The sequence below is a fragment of the Asterias amurensis genome, chromosome 21 (assembly GCF_032118995.1).
Source record: "Asterias amurensis chromosome 21, ASM3211899v1".
In the NCBI taxonomy this organism is placed as follows: Eukaryota; Metazoa; Echinodermata; class Asteroidea; order Forcipulatida; family Asteriidae; genus Asterias; species Asterias amurensis.
In genome coordinates this window covers 12321895-12345274 of record NC_092668.1, presented here as the reverse complement: position 1 = coordinate 12345274, position 23380 = coordinate 12321895, and the positions used below count along the sequence as shown (strand labels likewise).

The window sequence follows — 23380 nt, the reverse complement described above, 5'->3', positions numbered from 1 at the left end:
TTATACCATCAACAACTCCCAATTACTCGTCACCAAGTAAGGTTTTATGCTAATAATTATTTTGAGTAATTACCAATAGTGTACACTGCCTTTAAGTACACGACAATTCGAAATTTATCGTGTACGCACATGATCACTTATCGATCATGTACGTACACGATAAATCCAAACTTATCGCGCACGTACATAATACATCATGTACGTACACGACAAGAGAGAGTTTTGTTTTATTCATATGGCGAAAATGAGCTTCTGTACAACAACTCTGTGCTCACTTAATTTATTACACAGCTACAATTTTCACCGGTCTGACTTTCAAAGTATAGTGGACCAAACGTTCCTTGGTAAAGCATTTTACCCCATGAATAAAGCTATGATGACCGGCGTGGAAGAAGATTCTGTTCCCCGGAGAAACTGCCACCCCCCCCCCCCCCCTTCACAATACGGCGGACTGTGAACCAACTACGTCTGACAGCGCCCTCTGTTGAATCATCACCATTAGAAGCATTAAACGGTAATTTTCTCTGATTGACACGAAAATAATGTATAATCTTACCAATGTCGCCTGCTAAACGTAAATTGATACGAGGCTTGTGTGAAATAAAATATATACAGTAGGCCCTACATAGTTTCTTTGGGTGTTTTCAGGAAGGTAGACACTGTATTCAGTGGAACTTTCACTTGTCTTTGCTGTATCTTTCTTTGGGTGCGTTCGTTTAGCTTCCCCGGGTCGACCCCGGTGTGTGGCATTTTTTTTCCAGGACGAACGTGTGCAGATAATTACCCACGTTCGTCCTGAAAAAAAAAAAAAAAAAAAAAAAAACAGCACCGCCACACACCGGGGTCGACCCAGGAAGGCTAAACGAACGCACCCACTATAGTACAGTGCTGCCTATACAATTCAGCATTACGTTTACAAAAAACTAGCCTATTGCTTTACCTTTTAGGGTTCTCTGGCACTGCTTAGTGTTTGAGATGTAATCCACAGAGAAAATGCAAGGGCTGAAAAAGAGGCTTCCATCAGACATCTATTCCATATTCCATGCCAAAATGTGTCAGCAATGGTTCCCTAAATATTGTCCCATACCTCATACACCCACTTGGTCTGAACACCTGACGTCACACTTCGAGGCTTGTGAATTACGCCAGAGAGTGGCCTCGAGCCTATAGGTCGATCCCATGCCCAGTCCATAATCACCTTTCACCTACATACATATACCATAATGCAGATGACCGCAAGTGCAGTTGCCAAACGTCACCACCGACCAATCAAAACGCAAATCCATTGAAATCAATTTATCCAATGAAATCACTTGTTCTGACAAGCAAGTATACCCGTCTTTATCCTTGCAGATAGAGACAGGGTACCAGTCTATCACACACCCTTTTCTTCTTGATTGAGAGGTATGTTACCTCGCCTTAAACCCTCTGACGCATTCCTGAAATTCCAAGAAAACAATGAAGACACAATAGGGGGGGGGGGGGGAAAGGGTTGCCAAATATCTCTTCAATTCACCAAATTCAGGCCATATTCGAATAGGCGGCTATAACAGCTACGGCTAGGTTTCAGCGTGATCATGCGTTGAGGTATAGGACATCCTCAGCAACACCTATAGAAACAGCCGTAGCCGAAGCTGCAGACGTCAGTTCGGATTGTGCGTGAACTTTTATATTTTTCACATTTGTCCAGCCCACAAAGGGTTTACAACACAGCTGGATGTGGTTCGCTATCAGCTTATATACTTGCATCACGGACATGGGACAACAAATAGTGAATAGCCCAGCAAGCGAATTTGTTTATACCCAGGCAAAATAGTTTGTTTGTTTGTTGGGGTGTTTGTTTGTTCTGATTGAACTTGATTGTGTCTGAATAAAAAATATCAAGGCTAATCGCTACGCCCTTTTAAACAATATGTGTTTATATTAACAAGATCAACAACAAACAACAAACATTAAAGGCAGTGGACACTATTGGTAATTACTCAAAAATAATTATTAGCATAAAACCTTTCTTGGTGACAAGTAATGGGGAGAGGTTGATGGTATAAAACATTGTGAGAAACGGCTCCCTCTGAAGTGCCATAGTTTTCGAGAAAGAAGTAATTTTCCACGAATTTGATTTCAAGACCTCAAGTTTAGAACTTGAGGTCTCGAAATCAACCATCTAAACACACACAACTTCATGTGACAAGGGTGTTTTTTCTTGCTTTATTATCTTGCAAGTTCGATGACCGACTGAGCTCAAATTTTCACAGGTTTATTTTATGCATATGTTGAGATACACCAACTGTGAAGGCTTGTCTTTGACAATTACCAATAGTGTCCACTGCATCTAAAAAACAAGTATGATGAAGTAAAAGACAAATAATTAACCATTTATTAAACTTTATTCGGTATTTTATTTCTTCAAACTTCTCACTCACGTAATGTACAGCTCCATCAAGTGATCTCGTGTTTATATGAATATTCATACAGAATATGAACAATTAAATATGGATATTCATACATAATATGAATATTCATATATTGGTGGATTTCCAACAAGAACATATCCTTAGCTTACTATACGACTTAATTGTATCATTCATACATTACTATGAATATTCAAAACAAACATCGTTCCCGGATTGTATTCACGTATGAATATTCATGAAAGATTACGACCAACGTATAAATATTCATGAATAATTTGGCTCAAGGTATGAATATTCATGAATGATTATGACCAATGTATGAATATTCAAATAAAGCGAGTATATCGAAGATTATTGCGAGTAATAATTACCAACACCCATAATAATTATGCAAAAAACAAAACCTTTCAATTATGGTACATTTTTTTAGGCTACTTTTGATAAAATTTCAAATATGAAAATTATATGCAGCTTTAGGATAGCAAACTTGCAAGGAAAGAAATGAATGCTCCTATGGGTTTTTAAAACCCATTGTCGGCTGCGTGTTGATCATTATTTTATACATAATAGAATGGATTACACTAAATACAGCTAATTTTTGTTTAAACTTATGCCCTTTTCGAAACCACGGTTTCGACTCCAGATTCGGCTCAGGCTAGATTGGCCCTGCGACTGTTTTGACATTTAAGAGCGTGCTTTGCGTATACGTGCTCGGGGCTTCAGACGGCCCGATGCCGAATCCAAAGCCGTGGTTTCGAAAAGGGCCTCAAATGGATTCGATTGCTGTGGTGATATAGCGCCCCCAACAGCATCAAAGTGTGTTCCTGTTACAACGTTGGCTTCAACATTTAATAATGTATGTTGATTTTGTTAAAGCTAAAACGTATGCAAAATAAATTTATTTCAAAAAGTCAAAGTTACTCCATGTTGCATACAAACAATAAACCATGGACAATTTACAAGAATAATTGTTTATCTTATATCTCAAAAGCAAGAGGCAAAACAGAATGTGGCCGTGACATAAATTTAAACAGACAAAATAAGCAAATTAATGAAATTACAGACGGTAATTGTCAAGGTTAAACAAGAAAACAAGATCTTAAAATAGTATCTCTTAATAACACTCAAGTACAATTTTAACATCCCATAGCCATTCCACATTACCGACAAAAAGTACAAATAAAGTAAACAAATAAAACAAATGGATAAATAAAATAATCAATAAATACAGTCAGCAAAACAGGGGGTTCTTAACAGAATTATATTTCTTTTGTTCGGGTTAATCATTCGGGCGTGGTCAAAACTTCCCCGCGAGGAAACAGAGAGGGCGCACTTTGAATCAGAATATGATAAATGCGTCTTCAATGGATTTATTTTAAGACGGACAAAAAAAAAACACCACATTTTTGCCCAGAACTTAAACTATTGGCGCTTTACTAAAATTACTTTACAAATCAGTATATGATCGTTTTGCAATCCCAAAATAATCTGTTGATATTAATTTGTACATTGTATACAATTTTACATTATATACAATCTGTTTCACGAATGAAAATGCTTTAAACTTGCCGAGTTCCCTTAGCGGGAAGATCATTCATTGAAACATGAGAGAAACAAAAACGTCCCCATTGACGGAAACGCGTGCGTGAAGTTGCCTTAAAATAATTGAAAAATAATTTCGAACGCCGGCTTCGATTTTTTAAAAATCGTCATGGAAGAAATCACATTTAATTCTCCCCTATACACACTAACATCTCATCACCAAAATTACACTTTCTTTCATGCATTATAACACAATACACAAATGCTCCTAAACGCAGCATTTGTTGAAACCCGCTCTGTGCTAGCCCAACCGGTATTGACCATCCCAAGTTGCAGCAAGTTAGTTTCCCTGCGGACGATAGCGTTGAAGCATACCGATTTACAAGGCGGACAAGAGGGGCCAGACTATAGTGATAGCGGTTTGAATCTAGCAACGGATTTAACTCATGAACAATGCATAGGGTATCACACAGCGCGCCATTTAATGGCATCATTAGACAAACAATATGCTAATTAGCAATATGCTAATAGACGTAAGAAAGCTTTCAAGGCTGTTTATAACCCCTTGCAGATTTAAGAAGTAAACTTTCTTTTAAATGCAACCAAAACATGCTAACTACCAAAACCGCCCCGCTACCACTAGGGCTCCCTCTATTGGCCAAGCACAGAGCGGATTTAATTAGTTTTCCCTATATACAATGGGTTGGACAATGACGAATATCAAATATAAAAATAGTCATTGAAGTTTTACTTTACAGAGAAATCACAAAATCTGATCGTTACCACTGGGTGTTTAGGAGCTAATATTTTCCATCTAGATCTAACTTTTATTAAAAATATTAACCAAATTATGTACAATATAAACTTGCTGTTCGGATGGCTCGGGCAATACGCGAAGAAACAATTAATATTCTTAAAGGTGCACTCGGGTTTACATTTCCCCTTAAAAATTATTACCTTTGACCTCTAATTAAAAGCAGCCCCATTGAACTGGGAATTGGTAACTGGATCGAACTGGGTCATGTTGACGCCACACCACAATGTTACCAAATGGCAACGCTACTTCCCTCAAACTGGTTTCAACTGGTTTCTTTAGCAACCAGTTGAGCTACCAGTTGAACCCAAAAGGTCCCGGTTGGACACAAGTTAATTCCAGTTTGAAGCAGATGGAACCAGTTGAAACCAGTTGAAACCAGTAGAAACCAGTTAACTGTTTAACTGGTTAACTGGTTTCAACTAGAAAAACAGGTTGGGAACATTGATTTTAGGGAAGGATCGACCACATCGAACATTGTGAACATTATATTGAAATATATTCGACCACAATTGAAGAGGATCAGAGGTAACAATTCAACGTCAAGGGAAAGCAAAGAGTTGTGACAATTATGTTAATATTCTACATCAATTTAAAATTTACATATTCATAGGAAGCCCATGTGAAATGCATCATGGGGGGTCTCCATGACCATTCCTACAAGTAAAAACAAAAAAAAACGTGATATAAAATTCTGACTAAAATTCAATCATCTTAATAAATTCAACTGACAATTTGACTGATTTATTATTTTGTGTATCAAATTAACAACTTGAATTTTGAAATTCTTAATTAAATGGTATTTTTTGTTGAAAGTTTAAGTCACTTTTTATTTGTCTAGGAATTTGGTCTTGGGCGTTTTGTCATCTTACATTATATACAAAATGAGTACAGAGTGAGCTTGCATAGGAATAAGCCATGCTGTCCCAAGAATAATCACTTTTTGTCACAAAATTCTAAAAGGAAAAACAAATTAAAAATCCCCTCAATAGTTTATAATACACACTCCATCCGTCAAATTTAGACTAGCAGTAACTCATTTTTTAGCGGTTTAGCATATTTTTAGCGGTTTTCAATAACCATAACTATTAAACTGGTCGTTTTATGTGCTATTACCTTATCCAACCAGTTTACTCGGTAATGACTTGGTATAAAAACTGTAAAGTTTCAGATTGAAGTTAAAGACAGTGGACACCATTGGTATTATTGTCAACGACCAGTCTTTTCAATTGCTGCATCTCAACAAATGCAAAAAATAACAAACCTGTGAAAATTTCAGCTCAATCGGTCATTGAAGTTGCGAGAGAATAATGAAAGAAAAAACAACCTTGTCACACGAAGTTGTGTGCTTTCAGATGCTTTATTTCGAGACCTCAAGTTCTAAATCTGAGGTCTCGAAACCAAATTCGTGGAAAATAATACTTCTTTCTCGAAAACTATGTGTCTTCAGAGGGAGCCGTTTCTCACAATGTTTTATACCATCAACCTCTCCCCATTACTGGTTACCAAGTAAGTTTTTATGCTAAAAATTATTTTGAGTAATTACCAATAGTGTCCACTGCCTTTAACTTTGTTGGCTTCTCGTTTACATCAACTAAATTCTCACAGGCACTGGAACTCTGTAAACAGGGAATATCAAATCAATACACATAAAGTATTTATAGGCTATGGACATTTGACATAAGTTCTCCTGGGTTTGTCTTTTACTTATGCCACTTCAGTTGGTCTAATACTGTTTTTATCAGTCTGTTTTTCTTCCAAGATGTTTGTTTAAATTTTATGCCACTCTACAAACACTCGACTCCACCAACTAAGTTAAACCTTCTGGTTTGTGCTGTTGCTTTCCCAATATTTCTGTCTATTCTCATGTTTTTTAACAGTTGAAAAGTTATATTAAAAATGATTTATCAAATCAAGATGGAAAAGAACAATCTTATGTAAAATAGGAAGGGATCCTACTGAATTATGTAGGCACATTAACAGTTGTTATTAGTTCTTGCATTTCAGGTCATTTATGTGTCTAAATTAGCTCTTGGCAATTCGTCTGTAAATCCTGCATTTCGTGGCAAAATCTGAGCTAAAAAAATCTTGGGTTTAAATTGGTTCTGAAAAAGGGGAGTTTTCAAAGACAATATTATCTGCATTGGAAGTAAAGGCATTATTAATGAATGTCTTTTTAAAAACTGCATTGTTAATATTATTGGTAAGGGTAAATTAAGGAACTGAAATGTGCTAAAAAGACAATAAGGTATACAGGTGGATTGTGCCAATGATCCACAATTGCTTATTGATCGATTGATTAATTGATTGATTGATGTAGATAACCTCACTTTACCCACAATTATTTAGTCACTTCATGGGCTCAAACAAAATATTTTTTTTTTCAGACCCAACGAATTTCACCCCAAAATGTAAGCATAAAACTTTTGGACCATTACATATTTCCTCTCAATAATCGTCAGGATCTGGGCAAAATTAATTAAGCCCGTATAACAGTTTGACAATGCTGTGACTGGTACTCCCATCATGCTTAGCAAAGAAATTTGCTAAGCATTCTGCTTAATGAAACCGGGCCCTGTACAGATCCTTGCGACACTAGTCTGACACTTCTGGAATATGTTTTTACATCCATGCTCCAAGTTGTTTCTCCACAACAGCTAGAGCGTCTTGACGACCCATCTCCTGGAGAACTCTCGCCAGGTCTAAGACCGCTCCTTCTTCTCGATGCCTCGCCTCCCAGAGATCTAAGATCTGGTCGGTTGGACTGGGCTTAATTGCAAAGTAGTTGATGTAGCTGTGGATAAGAGAGGCGATATAAACATTGAAGTTGGAGGAAAGACTTGGATCAAAGTGAGTTCTAAATCAATTCCGTACTGCTGCGTGGTTTTGTACAAAACTGAAATCATATAATAACAAAAAAGTTAATCCTAACAAAGCTATCCTTGTTAAATAATAACCAAGGAGCCTCGAGTGCTGGAGTGAAAAGGCCACTAGCCATTGACTTACCCATCTACTCCTAGCTTCGACGCCAGCATCCTCCAATCATTGCCTCTACTTCTCGGTGGGTCTAGTAATGTGCAAAGCTGGGCTCGGAACGGCCTAGACAATCGGAAGGCTTTGTTGGGGGCTTCTAAGGTCATTGACCCATACCCTGAACTACAGTTGGCTACGTCGGGCTCCGAATGACCGTGATCACATGACATCTAAACAGGGGTGGATAGTCAAATACAGTCAGTGATCATTTTTTTGGTCAGTTATGGACATACACTGCAAAAACATCTATTATACCCAGAGAACATTAATACTAACATCCATCATAGAGTGTTAAAATAACACCAAGTTAATTTAGTTGGCAGACATTTGCAGTTATTTGAACACCCTTATGATGTAAATTGTTATTCTTTTCAGCTGCTTTTGCATTCAGTTTCGTTTTCATGCACACATGATTTTTGTTCTTCTCACTCATGTTTGTTCCAGTCATTCTAAAGTGTTCAGCTAAATTTCTACTGCATTTAAATGTCCAAACTGTCCAAATTCTTGCTTTATGACCCACTACAACTGACGTCATCTTTAGAATAATTTTAGATGCGCATTGTTGTGGGAAATGTCACTGTGTGTTATTCAGTGAAGTGCGCATTTTAGGCCAACTGCATTAACACATAAACCTACTGCCCACCAAAATGGTGAGCGCGGCACAGTCGCCGCGTGTGACATACGTGCAAGGGGTCAGTACTCACATCATCCACACATCTTGATATGTCGATGACCTGCCGGGTGTTGGGCGATGACCCCTGCATGACCTCGATACGACATCTGACTATATTGATGGCGGGGTCAACTCTGGCTAGTGTGAAGGCACAGTGCAGGGTATTGGAGGCACCACTCCAAATGTGATAAAAGGGGATTTCCTGCCAAGAAAACAAAACAAAAAAACTGTTGATAAAATAAAAAATTACTAAGAATAACCCCCTTTACTTTTAGTAATGTAGTTATAGAGAAAGAGGTTATTTTTTAACCCGAAGTTAATCTGAGAAAGGCTTCTAGCGCCCCCCCCCCCTCCAAAAAAAAAAACCCCAAAAACAACCTTAACCTACGGAAGATGTTTGTAAGTATTTGCAGACAACGTACCATGGGGGGTTTGCAACCAAACAGTTTACACGCTGGAGGGTTTAAGGGAATGTTTACTTTCTTGTTAATAACCACTTGATCATTTTCATCCTAAATAAATGTAGAATAATTTATTCAATTGACACATGCTCTACTTCTATCAAGTACATTTTTATTGCTATAAATTTTAGGAGATAGTAACCAATAGTATACCTTCCCTTTTTATGACCTCTTTCAGCCCATGCGGTCAAAGAATCGATTCCATTCAATTAAATCTGGATCTAACCGTACTTTTATCCCACAGCTGTTCGTGTTCTAAATGACAGGTTTTAATCATGAATGTCTATTTCTGATTTTAATTCAACCAAACTGTTTTTTATCTTTCGTATTTCGCCTGTATATTGTAATACTATTCAGAGATATTTATATTATATTTCGATGTATTTTTGTATAAATGGTAAATTTTTAGTGTCATTTTTATATAACATATTTTTAGACACGCAAAACCAACACGAATTTCACTATACAAATATTTGTTTTGTACAAGTGACAATAAAAACATTATTATTATATTATTATCATTATTATAGCTCCAATTTGTGACTGACAAACATTCCTGTGGTGGTTTCCACTAAACACAATAAAGGGGAAGGTGGTTCTTATTGATAACTGGTTGACAGAAGACTATTTTACCTGGAAGTTTGAGGCGACTTTACTCTGCCAGCCGGGCATGACGTCTTCGATGGAAAGTCTGAGATTATGACCGGTGTCGGTGAAGTAAAGCTGCTTGGGTCTGTGGAGGAGTCGACCGCCTAATCTCTGCTCAATCTGGATCACATTCTGTTGATTACGAACATCATCCAATGATAATAATAATAATAATAATTGATATCTCTTGAAAATTTGTCACAAATTAATTAAGTTGAGTCGATTTCAACTTAAGTAATCAACAACCAAAGAGCAGAATTTTTGTACATATGAAGAAAATGACAAGAAAAGTCACGAAAACATCTGAATTCAGATATATTTCTCATCCCTACCTCCAATGTGTCCGGCGTATCTTCCATGACGTACACCTTCACGCAGTAATCCATCATAGCTCGGAGTATGGGACCAAAGGCAGCGATCTTTAGTATTTTACTGGCTGCCTGGCTCGGCAGCGATTCACCCACGAAGGCAAACCAGCTGAGCTGGTCCGTCACGATGGAACACTGTCTCTTGTCCACTTGGCAGAAGATCGGTGTGTTTATTGTCTCCTCTCCCACTATGGCAATTTTCTGAGTACACATAAGACACACAATCATTAAAGTAAGACACTGCTATAAAGAATTGCAAAGGTCGATGGTTCGAATCCCACCGAGTAACATGCATGTTTTTCACAAAACCCGCATTGGGCTTTTCTCAAAATGTTGTAGACGGGCCTCATTTGCAGAAATTCTAACAACTTACCAGTTAAAATATTCAATTTATTTTTTTGACTTAATTCAGTGAAAAGAATCCATGCCAACAATTAAGTCTGAACCTGCGATCCATATCTTTAGAAAAATGACATTTCCACCTGTTGGTAACACCTTGGGAGTTGTAGATTCCAACGAGCTTTTGGAAAACAGTATACTCAGTGCTAGATTGTAGACTAAAGAGCACACTTTTTAAAATGTTGAGAAAAATACAACCTCTTAATTACAAAGAAAGTCTGAATTAAGATGAAAATCGGAACTCATACCTGCTGAACTGAATCTAATCAACACACGAGTAGACCATTATTTAAGCCAATATCAGCCAAAGATACAAATATAAGGACAAATGGTTCACAAATCCAGCAAATAACTTTGATTTCCACTCCTCACCTCCCACGCTTTTTCTCCAGAGCGGCACATGTTGCTGTATACAGAACACCTCCACTCTCCCCTCATGCCATTAGCGCAGTGTGGTGTCGTTATAATGACCGGCTTGGCAAAGGTCAGGCCCGGTGGACCGCAGATAATGACCGGGCTGAGAATGGTCTGTTTTCCACTCACTCTTGGACGGTCGGTCACATCACGGCTGACGGCAATATACAGGTCCTCCGAGTGGCCCTTTGGAAGGGCGCCCTCTGGGATAAACATACTGATACCTACACGGGGCAATAAAGAAACAAATGATGAGCCCTGTGTTATTGCCCTGTGTTATTGCTCTATAGGGCATTAATACAAAATACCAGCCAATGTAGGATAACTCTGGATTACGCACATTGGGAATGCTCTTGAAATGGCCCTGGAAAAAAAAAAAAAATTCTACAGAGGGCCATATTAAGAAATGTCAGCCTTGTCAGTTATATTGCCCCGAGCAAAGCAACTTTTCTTGAGTCCATAAAAGAAAACAAGGTTCCTGTCAGAATGAGACAATAAAGATCTCTGAACGCACTGTATAAAACAGCCAACACAACTTCTAATTACATTGCCCTAAATCACAGCGACAAAAATTAAGCTAATGCCCCCCTCCAAAAAAAAAAGAATTAATACAACTTTCATTACTTTAAAAAAATTCATTAGGACTAAAGCGCTTTTGTAAATGTTTGCTAAGTACAAGGAAACACCAAATAAAAATGAAAAAAAAAAAAAAAAAAAGGGAGAAAAGCGTAAGGTAGAACAAGGTTATGTTAGCAGTTCTCTCCTTACCAGCATCTGGTATAACTAGTCTTCCTCCTCGGTGGCTCACCATCCCCCACGACATACAATGCGAGTCTATATGCGACGGGATTCCCGCACTGACAATAGAGGGAGCCCTTCCGTGGTCCGACCCATACGGGGAGCTCGGGGACAGGCTCTCCTCCTCGGATGAATGGACGGCAGAGTCTCTGAGTCTCCGCTCATGAAATGTGGTGTTGTCCTCGCCGTCTGGCTCTGAGCACCTCTGCTGGTTCGGATTATGGGTCAAATTCCGACAAGGTAAGTCCAACGGTGGCCGGTTATGGAGAATGGGATGGCAGCACTCTTGCGTCGTCGGGGGCACCAGCGGGATGTACTGATGCATGGACGGGTCGATGATGGGGTTGCCGTTCGGCACGGCGTAGTTTGAAGAGTCCGACGAGTAATCGTTCAGGTGCGTCATTACGCCGTTTTTGGGCGAGAACGTGACGGTCATTCCGTTAGGCTTGATGTCCTTGGGATCCTCGTAGTATGCTTCGGATTGGAGGATCGGCGATGTGGTCATTTGGATTTTTTCCATGGTGTGATTCGGGAGGGCTACGTGGGTGCACATGTTGAGCGGCGCCGAGGACTGGGTTATGTCTGGCTGGACGGCTAACATAGCCAAGTTACACTCATCTGTAAAGTAACAAACAAACCATTTATAACCACTGGATCAAAAACTTATAAATAAATCAGAATAAGCATTATAGCTCTTGGCATGTCTCAATGCGCATGATTGGCGGGCAAAGAATCATCATCGGCAACTATCATGACGTTCTAATTTTGAAGCAATGCGCTCTTAAACTGGGTACCACAGAGCTTAACAAAAAAACTACACACTTAGCAAATAAATACAGCCACTTTCAAAGGGAAAGACAGTTGGTCTATGATGGCATTAACAATAACAGGGGTTGATTTCACAAAGAGTTAAGACTAGTCTTGTCTCGGATTAGCCTTAAGTTTTAAATAAGTCTTAAAGAGTCATAGGACTAGTCATTGTGGATCGACCCCTTGTCTTTTGAATCACTTCCAAATTTGCCTTCACATCACTGTTTATTTGACCATCTCTATAATCAGGCATGCAACTGCCCATTCAAAAAAAAAAAGGAAAATTTTCAAAGGCACAACGCAAGTGTTAAGCGAGGCAGCCCAAACGCCACGGGACATGATACCCACAATGGTACCCTAGAAAATGTTGAGGCTTATTATGCTCTGAGGTGCATTGTTAGCATGTACTAGGCTTATTTTACATGATTGTAGTTGTACACTGTTGCTGCCAGGCATATATTAGGCTTTTAAAAAAATCCGGGGAAAAAAGAAAAAAACAAGTTTTTTGTTTTTTTTTCCTTTTTTTTTTTTTCTGCCTTTAAAAACACAAAAAAAACCGCGGAACTCGGCGGAAACGCGGCAGAGTTGCATGCCTGTATAATTTAACTTGTATGCACTTCTGGGAATGCGAGTTGCAATGAATTGAATGAAAGCCCTACCTGTAGTACCAGCTGAATAAGTGGTCCCTTGTCTCTTCCTGCGCGTTGCTATACACACTATCATGAAGACAAAGACTAGTAGGAAGACCAAAGCAGCCAGAGCAACGCCGATATACAGAGGTATCTGATCCTCATACCCATCCTTGACTATAGAGGGTGACAGACACAGAGCAAGATGTAAAGTGGTTAGTCCAAGGTGCAGAAGGTTGATGGTTTTGAGCATCCACCATGCCTGGATATTCATCTGCCAGAGGGCACGCTTTATTTTCATTTTGCCTGAGAAGAAACAATTAGCCTACTGGCCTAGTGGCTCATCCCTAGATTCTGTTAAGGTACAATTAAGACATGTCTTCCAATGGTAGACTTGTTTCTATTCCTCAGAGCAACTCACTGACTTGAGTACAACTCGCTGACTTGAGTCTAAGTCAATGACTTGAGTCTAAAAGTTACTGACTTGAGTCTAAGTCACTAACTTGAGGTCAACTCACTGACTTGAATTCAACTCACTGACTCGAGTCCTAGCGACCGACTTGAGTCCTAGCGACCGACTTGAGTCCTAGCGACCGACTTGAATTTCAGACAGTCTGACTTTTGCCAGCAGCTCTTTATCTTACCTTTAGGGTCTTCTTCATTAGTAACTGCCGTTCCACCTTTGCCGTTGTTGGTTCCAGCTGCTACAACTGGTGGTGGAGGTGGAGCACTTGTTGTTACATCAGGAGCATCTGTTCATAAAAAATGCATTATATTAACATTAATAATAATATAATAATATCAAAGTCTTTTACAGCGCAATTCTACTAAACAAGGTACTCAAGGCGCTGAGTATATACAAACTTTCAGAAAGATATGTTATAGAAGTGATGAATATTCTGAGACCCGATTAAGTAGCACCTTGTAAGGGTTTACATGGTGCTATGGCGCATACAGCAGCCACAGCCAGGAACACCGGGGCGAACCCCTTCTCTTTTCGATAAGCGCACTGGGTTCTTTAACAAGCGTTACACAACACATGGGACCAATGGCTTTTCGTCCCATCCAATGGACGAAGTAATGGTTTAAGTGTCTTGCTTAAGGACACAAGTGTCACGGCTGGGGATTCGAACCTTCAGAAACAAACATTTCTGATAAAAGTTGACACCAAGGCAATGACCAAGGGGCATGGAGGCAATCGCCTTCATTGCCTCCATGAAGTATCAAGCATGGAATCCCTTTCCCCACCCCCACCATTTTTCAGCAAACTTACTGGGATTGGGGTTCGGACATCGTCCACCTGTACAATTTCTCTTTTCAAAGTTTTCTCCGAAGCAGTCTTGACCGCCGTTATTAGGGGCCGGATCATCGCAGTAGCGACTTCGAACATGTTTGCAAGCGTTAGTGCAGACTGACCAGTCCGTCCAACGTCCCCACTCACCATTCACTGTGAAAATAAGTAAAATTGAAAAGAAAATTCACATCATTCAATGTCATAATTCAGCGAGTTAACAAATATTTTGATACTATTTACCATTGTTAGAAACGAACTTCTATGAGGTAATGCAGTTTCAGAGAAAGAGGTGATTTTTCACCTAAAAATTCAATCTGAGAAGAGGCATCAGGCAAGAGTCCGTTTTTAGGGATCTCTGTACATATACCTTCCCTTTAAAGGCAGTGGACACTATTGGTAGTTACTTAAAATAATTATCAGCGTAAAACCTTACTTGGTAACAAGTAATAGGGAGCTGTTGATGGTATAAAACATTGTGAGAAACAGCTCCCTCTGAAGTACATAATTTTCGAGAAAGAAGTAATTTTCCACGAATTTGATTTCGAGACCTCAGTTGTAGAACTCGAGGTCTCGGAATCAAGCATCTGAAAACACACAACTTCGTGTGACAAGGGTGTTTTTTCTTTCATTATTATCTCGCAAAAGAGACCCCGATAAAGAGACTTTAGAGACCCCGATAAAGGGGTCAGATACTGTCAGCTTCTGCCAGGTCAAGTTGTTACTCTCTGTGTGTTTTGCAGGGACACTAGTGGCTCAGTGATCAACCTAATTAGTCTACATGTCTCTATTGTTCTAAGCAACGAGTTGTCACTAATCACTCCAGGACTAAGTAGCTACTTTGTCATTCCACTTAGTCAGTGATCTGTTTGGTTAACAGCAGTCGTACAACGGTAGCAAAAAGCCAATTTGAGAAATAGTGTACAAATATACAGACAATTCCATTGTTGATAAAGAAACCGCGCCGACGAATGTTAGCTAAGCATTCAATCGTGTCAACAGATTCTGTGAACAAATTAAAAACTCTTCTGCAAACCATCAATTAAAGGAACACGTTGCCTTGGAACGGACGAGTTGGTCAAAACAAAAGCGTTTGTAACCGTTTTTTATAAAATGCATATGGTTGGAAAGATGTTTTAAAAGTAGAATACAATGATCCACACAAGTTTGCCTCGAAATTGCGTGGTTTTTCTTCTACTGTGCGAACTAACACCGTCAGCCATTTATGGGAGTCAAAATTTTGACGTGTTAGTCGACGAGGTAAAAGGAAAACCACGCAATTTCGAGGCATGTTTGTGTGGATCATTGTATTCTACTTTTACAACATCTTTCTACCCATATGCATTTTATAAAAAACGGTTACGAACGCTTTTCAAAGACCAACTCGACCGATCCAAGGCAACGTGTCCCTTTAAAGGCACTGGACGCCTTTGGTAGTGGTAAAAAACTAGTATTCTCACTTGGTGTATCCCAACATACATGTATGCCTAATAAACGACTTCAGACCTGACCTGCAGTCTTTTATTATTCGAGTGCGAAATTACCTCTTTCTACAAAAAAAAAATATATCTTCAGAGAGAGCCGTTTTTTTTTACATTGTTCTATACTATTAACAGCTCTCCATTGCTAGTTAAGTAAGTTTTTATGCTAAATAAACAATCATTTTGAGTAATTACCAATAGTGTCTAATACCTAAAAATGCCAAAGGCTTTAATTTCTGAGAGAAAGTTGTTAGCTTGTTTTGCCAATTTCATTTCATTAGGAAAACATACATAACAAAAAATGTAAAAAAAGGGTTGAAGCTATGAAATCATAAAGTAGTCCCTTCTGCAAAATTTCTTGATGGGGATCCCCGGCCCCACCCCTTACCCAAATGGTATTGGAAAAACCAGTTCTACATCTGTCGGTGTTTTTAATGCAACCCACAGTCAAAAGAAAACATTCAAAGCTTTTTCTGATTACAAAATCGCCATCGAATCGTCCTGTCAATTAGCAATTATTCCCGCTAATGTAAACAGCAGACAGCAGAATGTACTGGTGACTCGTCTCGCACAAAGATAGACACGCTCCAATTGGACTCGAGAAATGTAGAGCGGACATCGTTTTGATAAATTCTGTTATTTAACTAATGTAGTTGGCCATCTGTCAAACGCATTACTGGCAGCGACTGTCACACAGTTGTTGATTGTAATGTTGAAATACATGATGCTGTTGATTTGCAGTCAACAAACCAGATGCATAATAGTCCGAAATATGAACCATTATGTAAACATTTATGGAAAATGAAAAGTGCACTGTCTCTCTTAAGAAAACGGGAGGAAAAGTGCTTTCCAATGCTATTTAGACTTTGGGTGTAAATATTGCAAACATTTGTGGGAGCTTTAGGAATTCACAAATTTCAAGATGTTAAATTTCTCTCAACTGTCAATTGATCTCAGAAAAACATTCATCAAAATGTGTTGTGAAAGTAAAAGCGATTATAGTTGGAATCTGGGTGAACTTTTGGTAGTTACTTCCCTTCAAGTTAATGACCATAAAAAAGGCCTACTTGTTAAAGGCAGTGGACACTATTGGTAATTACTCAAAATAATTATTAGCATAAAACCTTACTTGGTGACGAGTAAAGGGGAGAGGTTGATGGTAGAAATTGTGAGAAATGGCTCCCTCTGAAGTGCCATAGTTTTCGAGAAAGAAGTAATTTTCCACGAATTTGATTTTGAAACCTCATATTTAGAACTTGAGGACTCGAAATCAACCATCTAAACGCACACAACTTCTTGTGACAAGTGTGTATTTTTCTTTCATTATTATCTCGCAACTTCGATGACCGATTGAGCTCAGATTTTCACAGGTTAGTTATTTTATGCATATGTTGAGATACACCAACTGTGAAGGCTAGTCTTTGACAATTACCAATAGTGTCCACTGCCTTTAAAGAGCACTGCAAAAAGAGCTGTTTATATTACAAAACACTGTCAAAAACGACCCCCTTAGAAGCAATAAAGTTTTAGAGAAATATCATTTTTCAAAGACAAATTTGAACCATTCGCCTTTCTCAGGCATCTGGAACCAAATGATTATATGCAACAATTTGTTTCTTATATAGCATTAGAACAATCAGAAGGTTCCAAAAAGGTATACTTTGCTTTAAAGCCTTCTCTTTACCTAAACAGTCCTCTGTACACGGCACAGCCTGGGTCACCTTCCCTGTGCACACATGGCCTCCATTCTTTGGAGAAGGATTTGTGCAAGCACGGGCACGCTGTTTGAGTCCTGTCCCACACGTGACGTCACATTCCGTCCATTGGCTCCATGGTGTCCAACCGCCATGAACTGCCAAGACAAAAGCACAAACCCAGACAACAATCAGCTAGATGTATTTATTTTCCTTTTTTTACACCGATGTGTTTTAAAGGAACACGTTGCCCTGGATCGGACGAGTTGGTCTATGAAAAGCGTTTGAAACCGTTTGTTATAAAATGCGTATGGTTAGAAAGATGATTTAAAAGTAGATTATAATGATCCACACAATTATCACTCAAAATTGCACAGCTTTTATATTACGTCGCGAAGTAACACGGTCGGCCACTTATGGGAGTCAAGTTTTTGACTCCCATAAATGGCCGACCGTGTTTGTCGACGAGGTAAAACGAAAACCACGAAATTTCAAGGCATATTTGTGTAGATCATTGTATTCTACTTTTACAACATCTTTCTAACCATACCGATCTTATAAGAAACGGTTACAGAACGCTTTTCAAAGACCAACTCGACAGATCCAAGGCAACGTGTTCCTTTAAGCACTGTATACTCAGTACTTACTTGAGTCATGTGAACAAATATCACAGGCATATACCTCGGCTGAGATTCAAACCCACGACCCTTGCAATTTTAGTGTCTTACCAACTAGACTAAGAAGTTACCCGGTAGCAAGAGGCTAATCAGTTTCAACTCTTTAGACACCAGAGCGGCAGGCGGCTTGTACCAAAATGTCCAGAGCGGCTGCAAACGGCTGACTAACTTTTGCTCAAACAATGAGGGTCAAAGAAAAAGGTTTGCGACTGAATTGACATTTTCCAATGTTTCCCATGTAAACATAGAATCTACAATTCAAGACGTGTATTTATGTTTCATTTTCATCTTCCTGACATTTTACCTGTAAAATAATGGTTACAAAAATCAACAAGATTTGTAACGTCTAGGCATATGGTTATGATTATACAGAAATGAATGGTCTGTGAAGGGGTAAATGATATAAATACTTTCAGTTTCGATTAAGAACCCTAAACATGAATAGATTGAATGACAATAATGTGGCAACAAACACTAAATCTGTTGCACAAACATCTAAAAAAAATGAAAAGAAAAGCAAAAACATGGTTCTGCCCTAGACACGCTGAAATAATTCATTCCAATGTGAGAAAACGAAACAGAAACTCGTGATAGACAAAACAGAAACAAAGCTAAGACGTGTCTATGTACATTCCTCAGCCATGAACACATGACTGGAAAGCTTGCAAGTGGTGTGGCAAGGCGTGGCCGAGCGTTTTTCTTTTTGCACTGGAGTTAAGCTCTGCTTGCCGAGTCATCAGGGTGTGGGTTCGAATCCAGGTCAAAACACTTGTTTCCTAGAGCAAAACATTTTACTATGATTTCTACTTATCACCTAATGGTAAATGGGTACCGTCCTGTGAGGGTAGAGCTAAGTGTGCTACATACTCAATATTACAGGGCCCAATTTCATAGAGCTGCTAAGCACACAAATTTGCTTTGCTTCTGCCTCGATAAAAACAAGATTACCTACCATCTTTCCACATGATTTTCAGGATGAGCAAACAACAGCTGAATACCAGTAAAAAGCATTGTGCAACAAATGGAAATTTGGCCGGTTATCCTGTTTTTAATCAAGTCATGCTAAGCAAATTTTTGTGCTTAGAAGCTCTTTGAAATTGGGTCTAGGTTGTATACTCTCAAGGGATCTGAGATGGTTTTTGGGATGAAATTAATGCCATGGTGGGAGGGTAGTAATTTGTCAAGTGCAATGAACATTTTCTAGAATTGAGTCAATATTATTGCTATTGCACCGAGAGCTTATAGTCAACAATTCTAAGACCTCATATATGCAAGAAAATATTACAACAAACAACAAAGAAACAATTTGTTTAAATCAGTGCAACATCTTTGAAACAAACTTGGTAACAAAACCCCACTCAAACATTTTCATCAAAAGAAAAATTGCCCAATACAGAAAGTTTTGGTTTCAATTTAGTTTCATTGGAATTGGTACACACAAAAGTGCAGCAAACCAATGACTAACTGTTTTCAGAGGCTTTTTCACAAATGTAATCAAATTTGATGAGATCTCCAAACAATTGCCATATAATGTGTCTATGGCAACATGAGGACTGGAACGAATGTACTTTATGTCCCACACAATGATGTATCATATTTATTTCTGGGAAAGTGATGACGAAAAATGAAAAATGTACGAAGATATCTCGTCTCAAATTCAACCCGAATAAAACAGATGGTTTGAAGTGATATAGGGCGGATTATAAATGAACACTCTTTGCACAATACTGTTATTTGCAATCTGCCAGCAATATCAAGTGGTGAAATTGTTTTTTAATTTCCCCCAAAACCACAGACTACTATACAATTTCACATAATATCTTTAAAGAATGGCATTTTTGGTCAAAAAAGTACTATGGCACAATACACTTTTCAAAAAGTGCATGCAAACTTTATCTTGAAGTAGGATTTGAAACTTTGCATGGTGGAAATACAATATGGAAAGGTTTGCGGTAACACCATGTAATGACTATCTCTAATGAGTTGGGGTGGTTCTAAAAAGAACCATTGGTTTCAACTCGACTTTATCTTAGTTTTCACACTTCTGTCCACATAACCGAACTGAAGATACCAGAGACTCCTACAGCAAATTGAAGACACAATAACAGGAAAAAGAGGGAGGTTGGGGGCACCATACCACACGGTACTTTTTTGAATTTCCCACCTGTAAACACCAGCTTTGTTTTTACACTTCTCAGGGGTGAGGTTCATTACTAACGAAAAAGTTTGAAACTTGGATACACATTCAAAGGTATGTTGAAATGATGCCATTTCTACTGTTTGGTAACCCCTGGGTTTATAGATTCCAAGGAGCTTTTTGAAACAGTATCCAAAGTACTAGAGAAGTAGACCAATGAGCAGGATTTCTTTATTTGGTGAATTTTTCATTTGTCTGATTTTTTTCACCAGGCCGACATAAAAAGTCTGAATTCAGCCAAAAGTCTGAACATCTCATCCCTGACTTCAGTCCACATAACGTGTTCCTTTAAGAATTTCTAAGATTCCCAGAACACATTGAAGACATGATAAGAGGAAGGAAGGAGGTAGGGGCACCATACCACATGCCACGTAACACATGTTTGAATTTCCCACCTGCGTTCTTACCATAGACCAGAACCTGTGCCTTCTCGCTCACTCGTCTCGCCGCCAAGTTCTCCGCGACGCAAGTATAGTTCCCCGTGTCGGAGAGTCTCAGCTGGTTCAAGATCAAGCTCTGTTGGGTTTGGAGATAGTGGCCGTCAGACATATCGATGCGGACGCTGTCTTTCTCCCAATATACTTCAGGATCTGGTACCCCTGGTGGAGGTCGGCAGAGAAGCTCGATCGACTGTTGCGGCTCTGCCTGTTTTCCGAGAGGCTCTTGATCAAAAAGTCTCCTTAGAACTGTGAAGAGAAAGTCGAAATAATTATGGTTTCTTCAAAATCAAAGTTTTTTAAAAAGATGTTTTTTTTTTGCACTGGGAATAAAGAACAATGTTATTGTTATTTAACCATTCATTCATCTTAAAGGAACACGTTGCCTTGGAGCGGTCGATTTAGTCTTTGAAAAGCGTTTGTAACCGTTTGTTATAAAATTGATATGGTTAGACAGATGTTGTAAAAGTAGAATACAATGATCCACACAAATATGCCTTGAAATTGCGTGGTTTTTCGTTTTACCTCGTCGACTAACACGGGCGGCCATTTATGGGAGTAAAAAAGTTGACTCCCATAAATGGCCAACCGTGATATTTTGAGTGATACTTGTGTGGATCATTATATTCTACTTTTAAAACATCTTTCCAACCCTATACATTTCATAACAAACGGTTTCGAACGCTTTTTTATAGACCAACTCGTCCGATCCAAGGCAACGTGTTCCTTTGAATTGGGTTGTTTCTTAATTTTCATTTTTTTTCTTAAAATAAAAATCGTTCAACATCCTCTCCAGCTTCTGCCCTTCTCCACAGTGCCGTTAACCTCTTGGCAGACACAGAAGAAATATTGCAATTTCACTGCCAGTAAAAAGTAGGAAGCAATATTGGTTATAAACTTTCCCCATTTGAAGCCAGCACACGTACAAAATTAGCATTCCAAAGCTGGAGTTGTGTCGAGTTATTTTGAAGTACCAATCATCCTGGGAAATCTCAGAAAGAAATAGAGGAGTGTCTTGCTGAATAACAACCATGCTACAATTTAGCAAGTGACCCTCGCTAAACTGCTCTCGTGTGAAAGGGGCTCTGCTGAATAGTAACAAGTTCAACACTCCTGCATCTTATCAAAAGAAATTATCCAAGAAATGTTTGTCACACAAATTCTTTTGCACTGCATCTTCAACTCGAAGTACACTCTACACTTACGCAGGAAGAATAATTCTTTGATAGGAAATCAAGATGCTTCCCGGGGGAAAAGGGGAAATCTTTCTACTAACCATGTACTTCGAACCATGCACTTCTTCTGTAGTTTTTAGTGCCATTAACTTTCAGAATCCTTACCAAACGTAAACAGACCCTTGAACATCTCACTTTACAATGTTTCTTTTGTTAATCCAAACGTCATAAGCAGTTACAGCTTTATGATTGGAGCGACCAATTACATCCGAAAATCACAGATTCAAACTTTCGGGTATAAAAAGTGAAATCTTTTTCCATAACTACAGTACTTAGTGTGTCATGGTTGAGTGGTTATGAGCATTGAATTCAAGTTCTGATGCTAAGTTACCGGAGTGTGGGTTCGAATCCCGGTCGTGACACTTGTGTCCTTGAGCAAGATACTTTACTATAATTGCTTCTCTTCACCCAGGGGTATAAATGGGTACCTGCGAGGGTAGAGGTTGATATTGTGAATGAAAAAGCCTTCGGAGTGCCACGGCAGCTCAGGGCTGTGAGAAAGATTAAAGGAATGTCTTGGCCCATTGACTAGGGGACTAATGTAAAGCACTATCCTAAGCTGGTTACCAATCATATACAGTCATTACCAATCGTATACAGACACAGGCCTAATGCCTCACGGAGGCAACAAAGGCGATTGCCCCCGTGCCCCCAGGTCATTGCCTTGGTGCCTTATAAATGCTCCAGTGGAAATTAGAAATTTCCTCAGAGGGTGCCCCTACCAAATAGAAAACGCCTTGGTGCCTATGCCCTTTAAAACACAAACCATCAGGGTTGCATATACATCCTAAGAGGGATCCAAGGAGAAAATGCCTTAGTGCCCTTACCCTTTCAAACACAAACCCTACAGGCCTGCAGACACTTAAAACCTCTTCGAAAGCTTTTGATTGTGATGAACATTCACGTCCAAAAACCAAATCGAGCGATCAGACTCAATTTGACATTCCACAAACGCTACTCTGTCTTCCCTCAGTGAAGTTCATCGCCAAGAAAAGGTCTACATGTGATGGCTTCCAGATTTTTCAGAATGTACGAGATACTATCTCTGCTGAGTTTCCCTAAGCAGTCCTGGGAAATGATTTACGAGCAGCCCTGATTGTGGACATGCCCAATGAGCTTGTGATATACGACCAGTCATGTACTGGACATGCTTAACAGACTTGATGTATGGATTGCATAACCAATGAACCAAGCAACTGCAGATCAAAAACCTCTTCTGATCTTAAGTTTTAACAGCACATCAACAAAACGGACATACTTGTATTAAAGTTGACTGTATGTGACAAGAGGGATCATCTAACAGTCATTATTAAAGGCGCTATACACCTTTGGTTATTGTCAAAGACCAGTATTCTCACTCGGTGT

The 23380-nt window shown here is 39.0% G+C and overlaps 1 protein-coding gene across 2 annotated transcripts in view; it reads right to left on the bottom strand.

Annotated features, from left to right (window-relative positions):
* Nucleotides 1-2394: 2394 nt before the first annotated feature.
* LOC139953016 (netrin receptor UNC5C-like) overlaps nucleotides 2395-23380 on the bottom strand; it is a 110615-nt gene continuing 89629 nt past the window's right edge. Inside the window, exons 4-15 of one of the 2 annotated variants that reach the window (XM_071952403.1) lie at nucleotides 20739-21029; nucleotides 17460-17627; nucleotides 14277-14450; nucleotides 13648-13755; nucleotides 13034-13180; nucleotides 11535-12182; nucleotides 10725-10990; nucleotides 9918-10154; nucleotides 9571-9717; nucleotides 8508-8678; nucleotides 7777-7973; nucleotides 2395-7564 (exon numbers count right to left, since the gene is read on the bottom strand). In XM_071952403.1, the coding sequence (XP_071808504.1) occupies nucleotides 7393-7564; nucleotides 7777-7973; nucleotides 8508-8678; nucleotides 9571-9717; nucleotides 9918-10154; nucleotides 10725-10990; nucleotides 11535-12182; nucleotides 13034-13180; nucleotides 13648-13755; nucleotides 14277-14450; nucleotides 17460-17627; nucleotides 20739-21029 (2726 nt within the window). In that variant the 3' untranslated portion in view covers nucleotides 2395-7392. The remainder of the gene's footprint in view (nucleotides 7565-7776; nucleotides 7974-8507; nucleotides 8679-9570; nucleotides 9718-9917; nucleotides 10155-10724; nucleotides 10991-11534; nucleotides 12183-13033; nucleotides 13181-13647; nucleotides 13756-14276; nucleotides 14451-17459; nucleotides 17628-20738; nucleotides 21030-23380) is intronic. The other variant, XM_071952404.1, reaches the window with a different exon arrangement.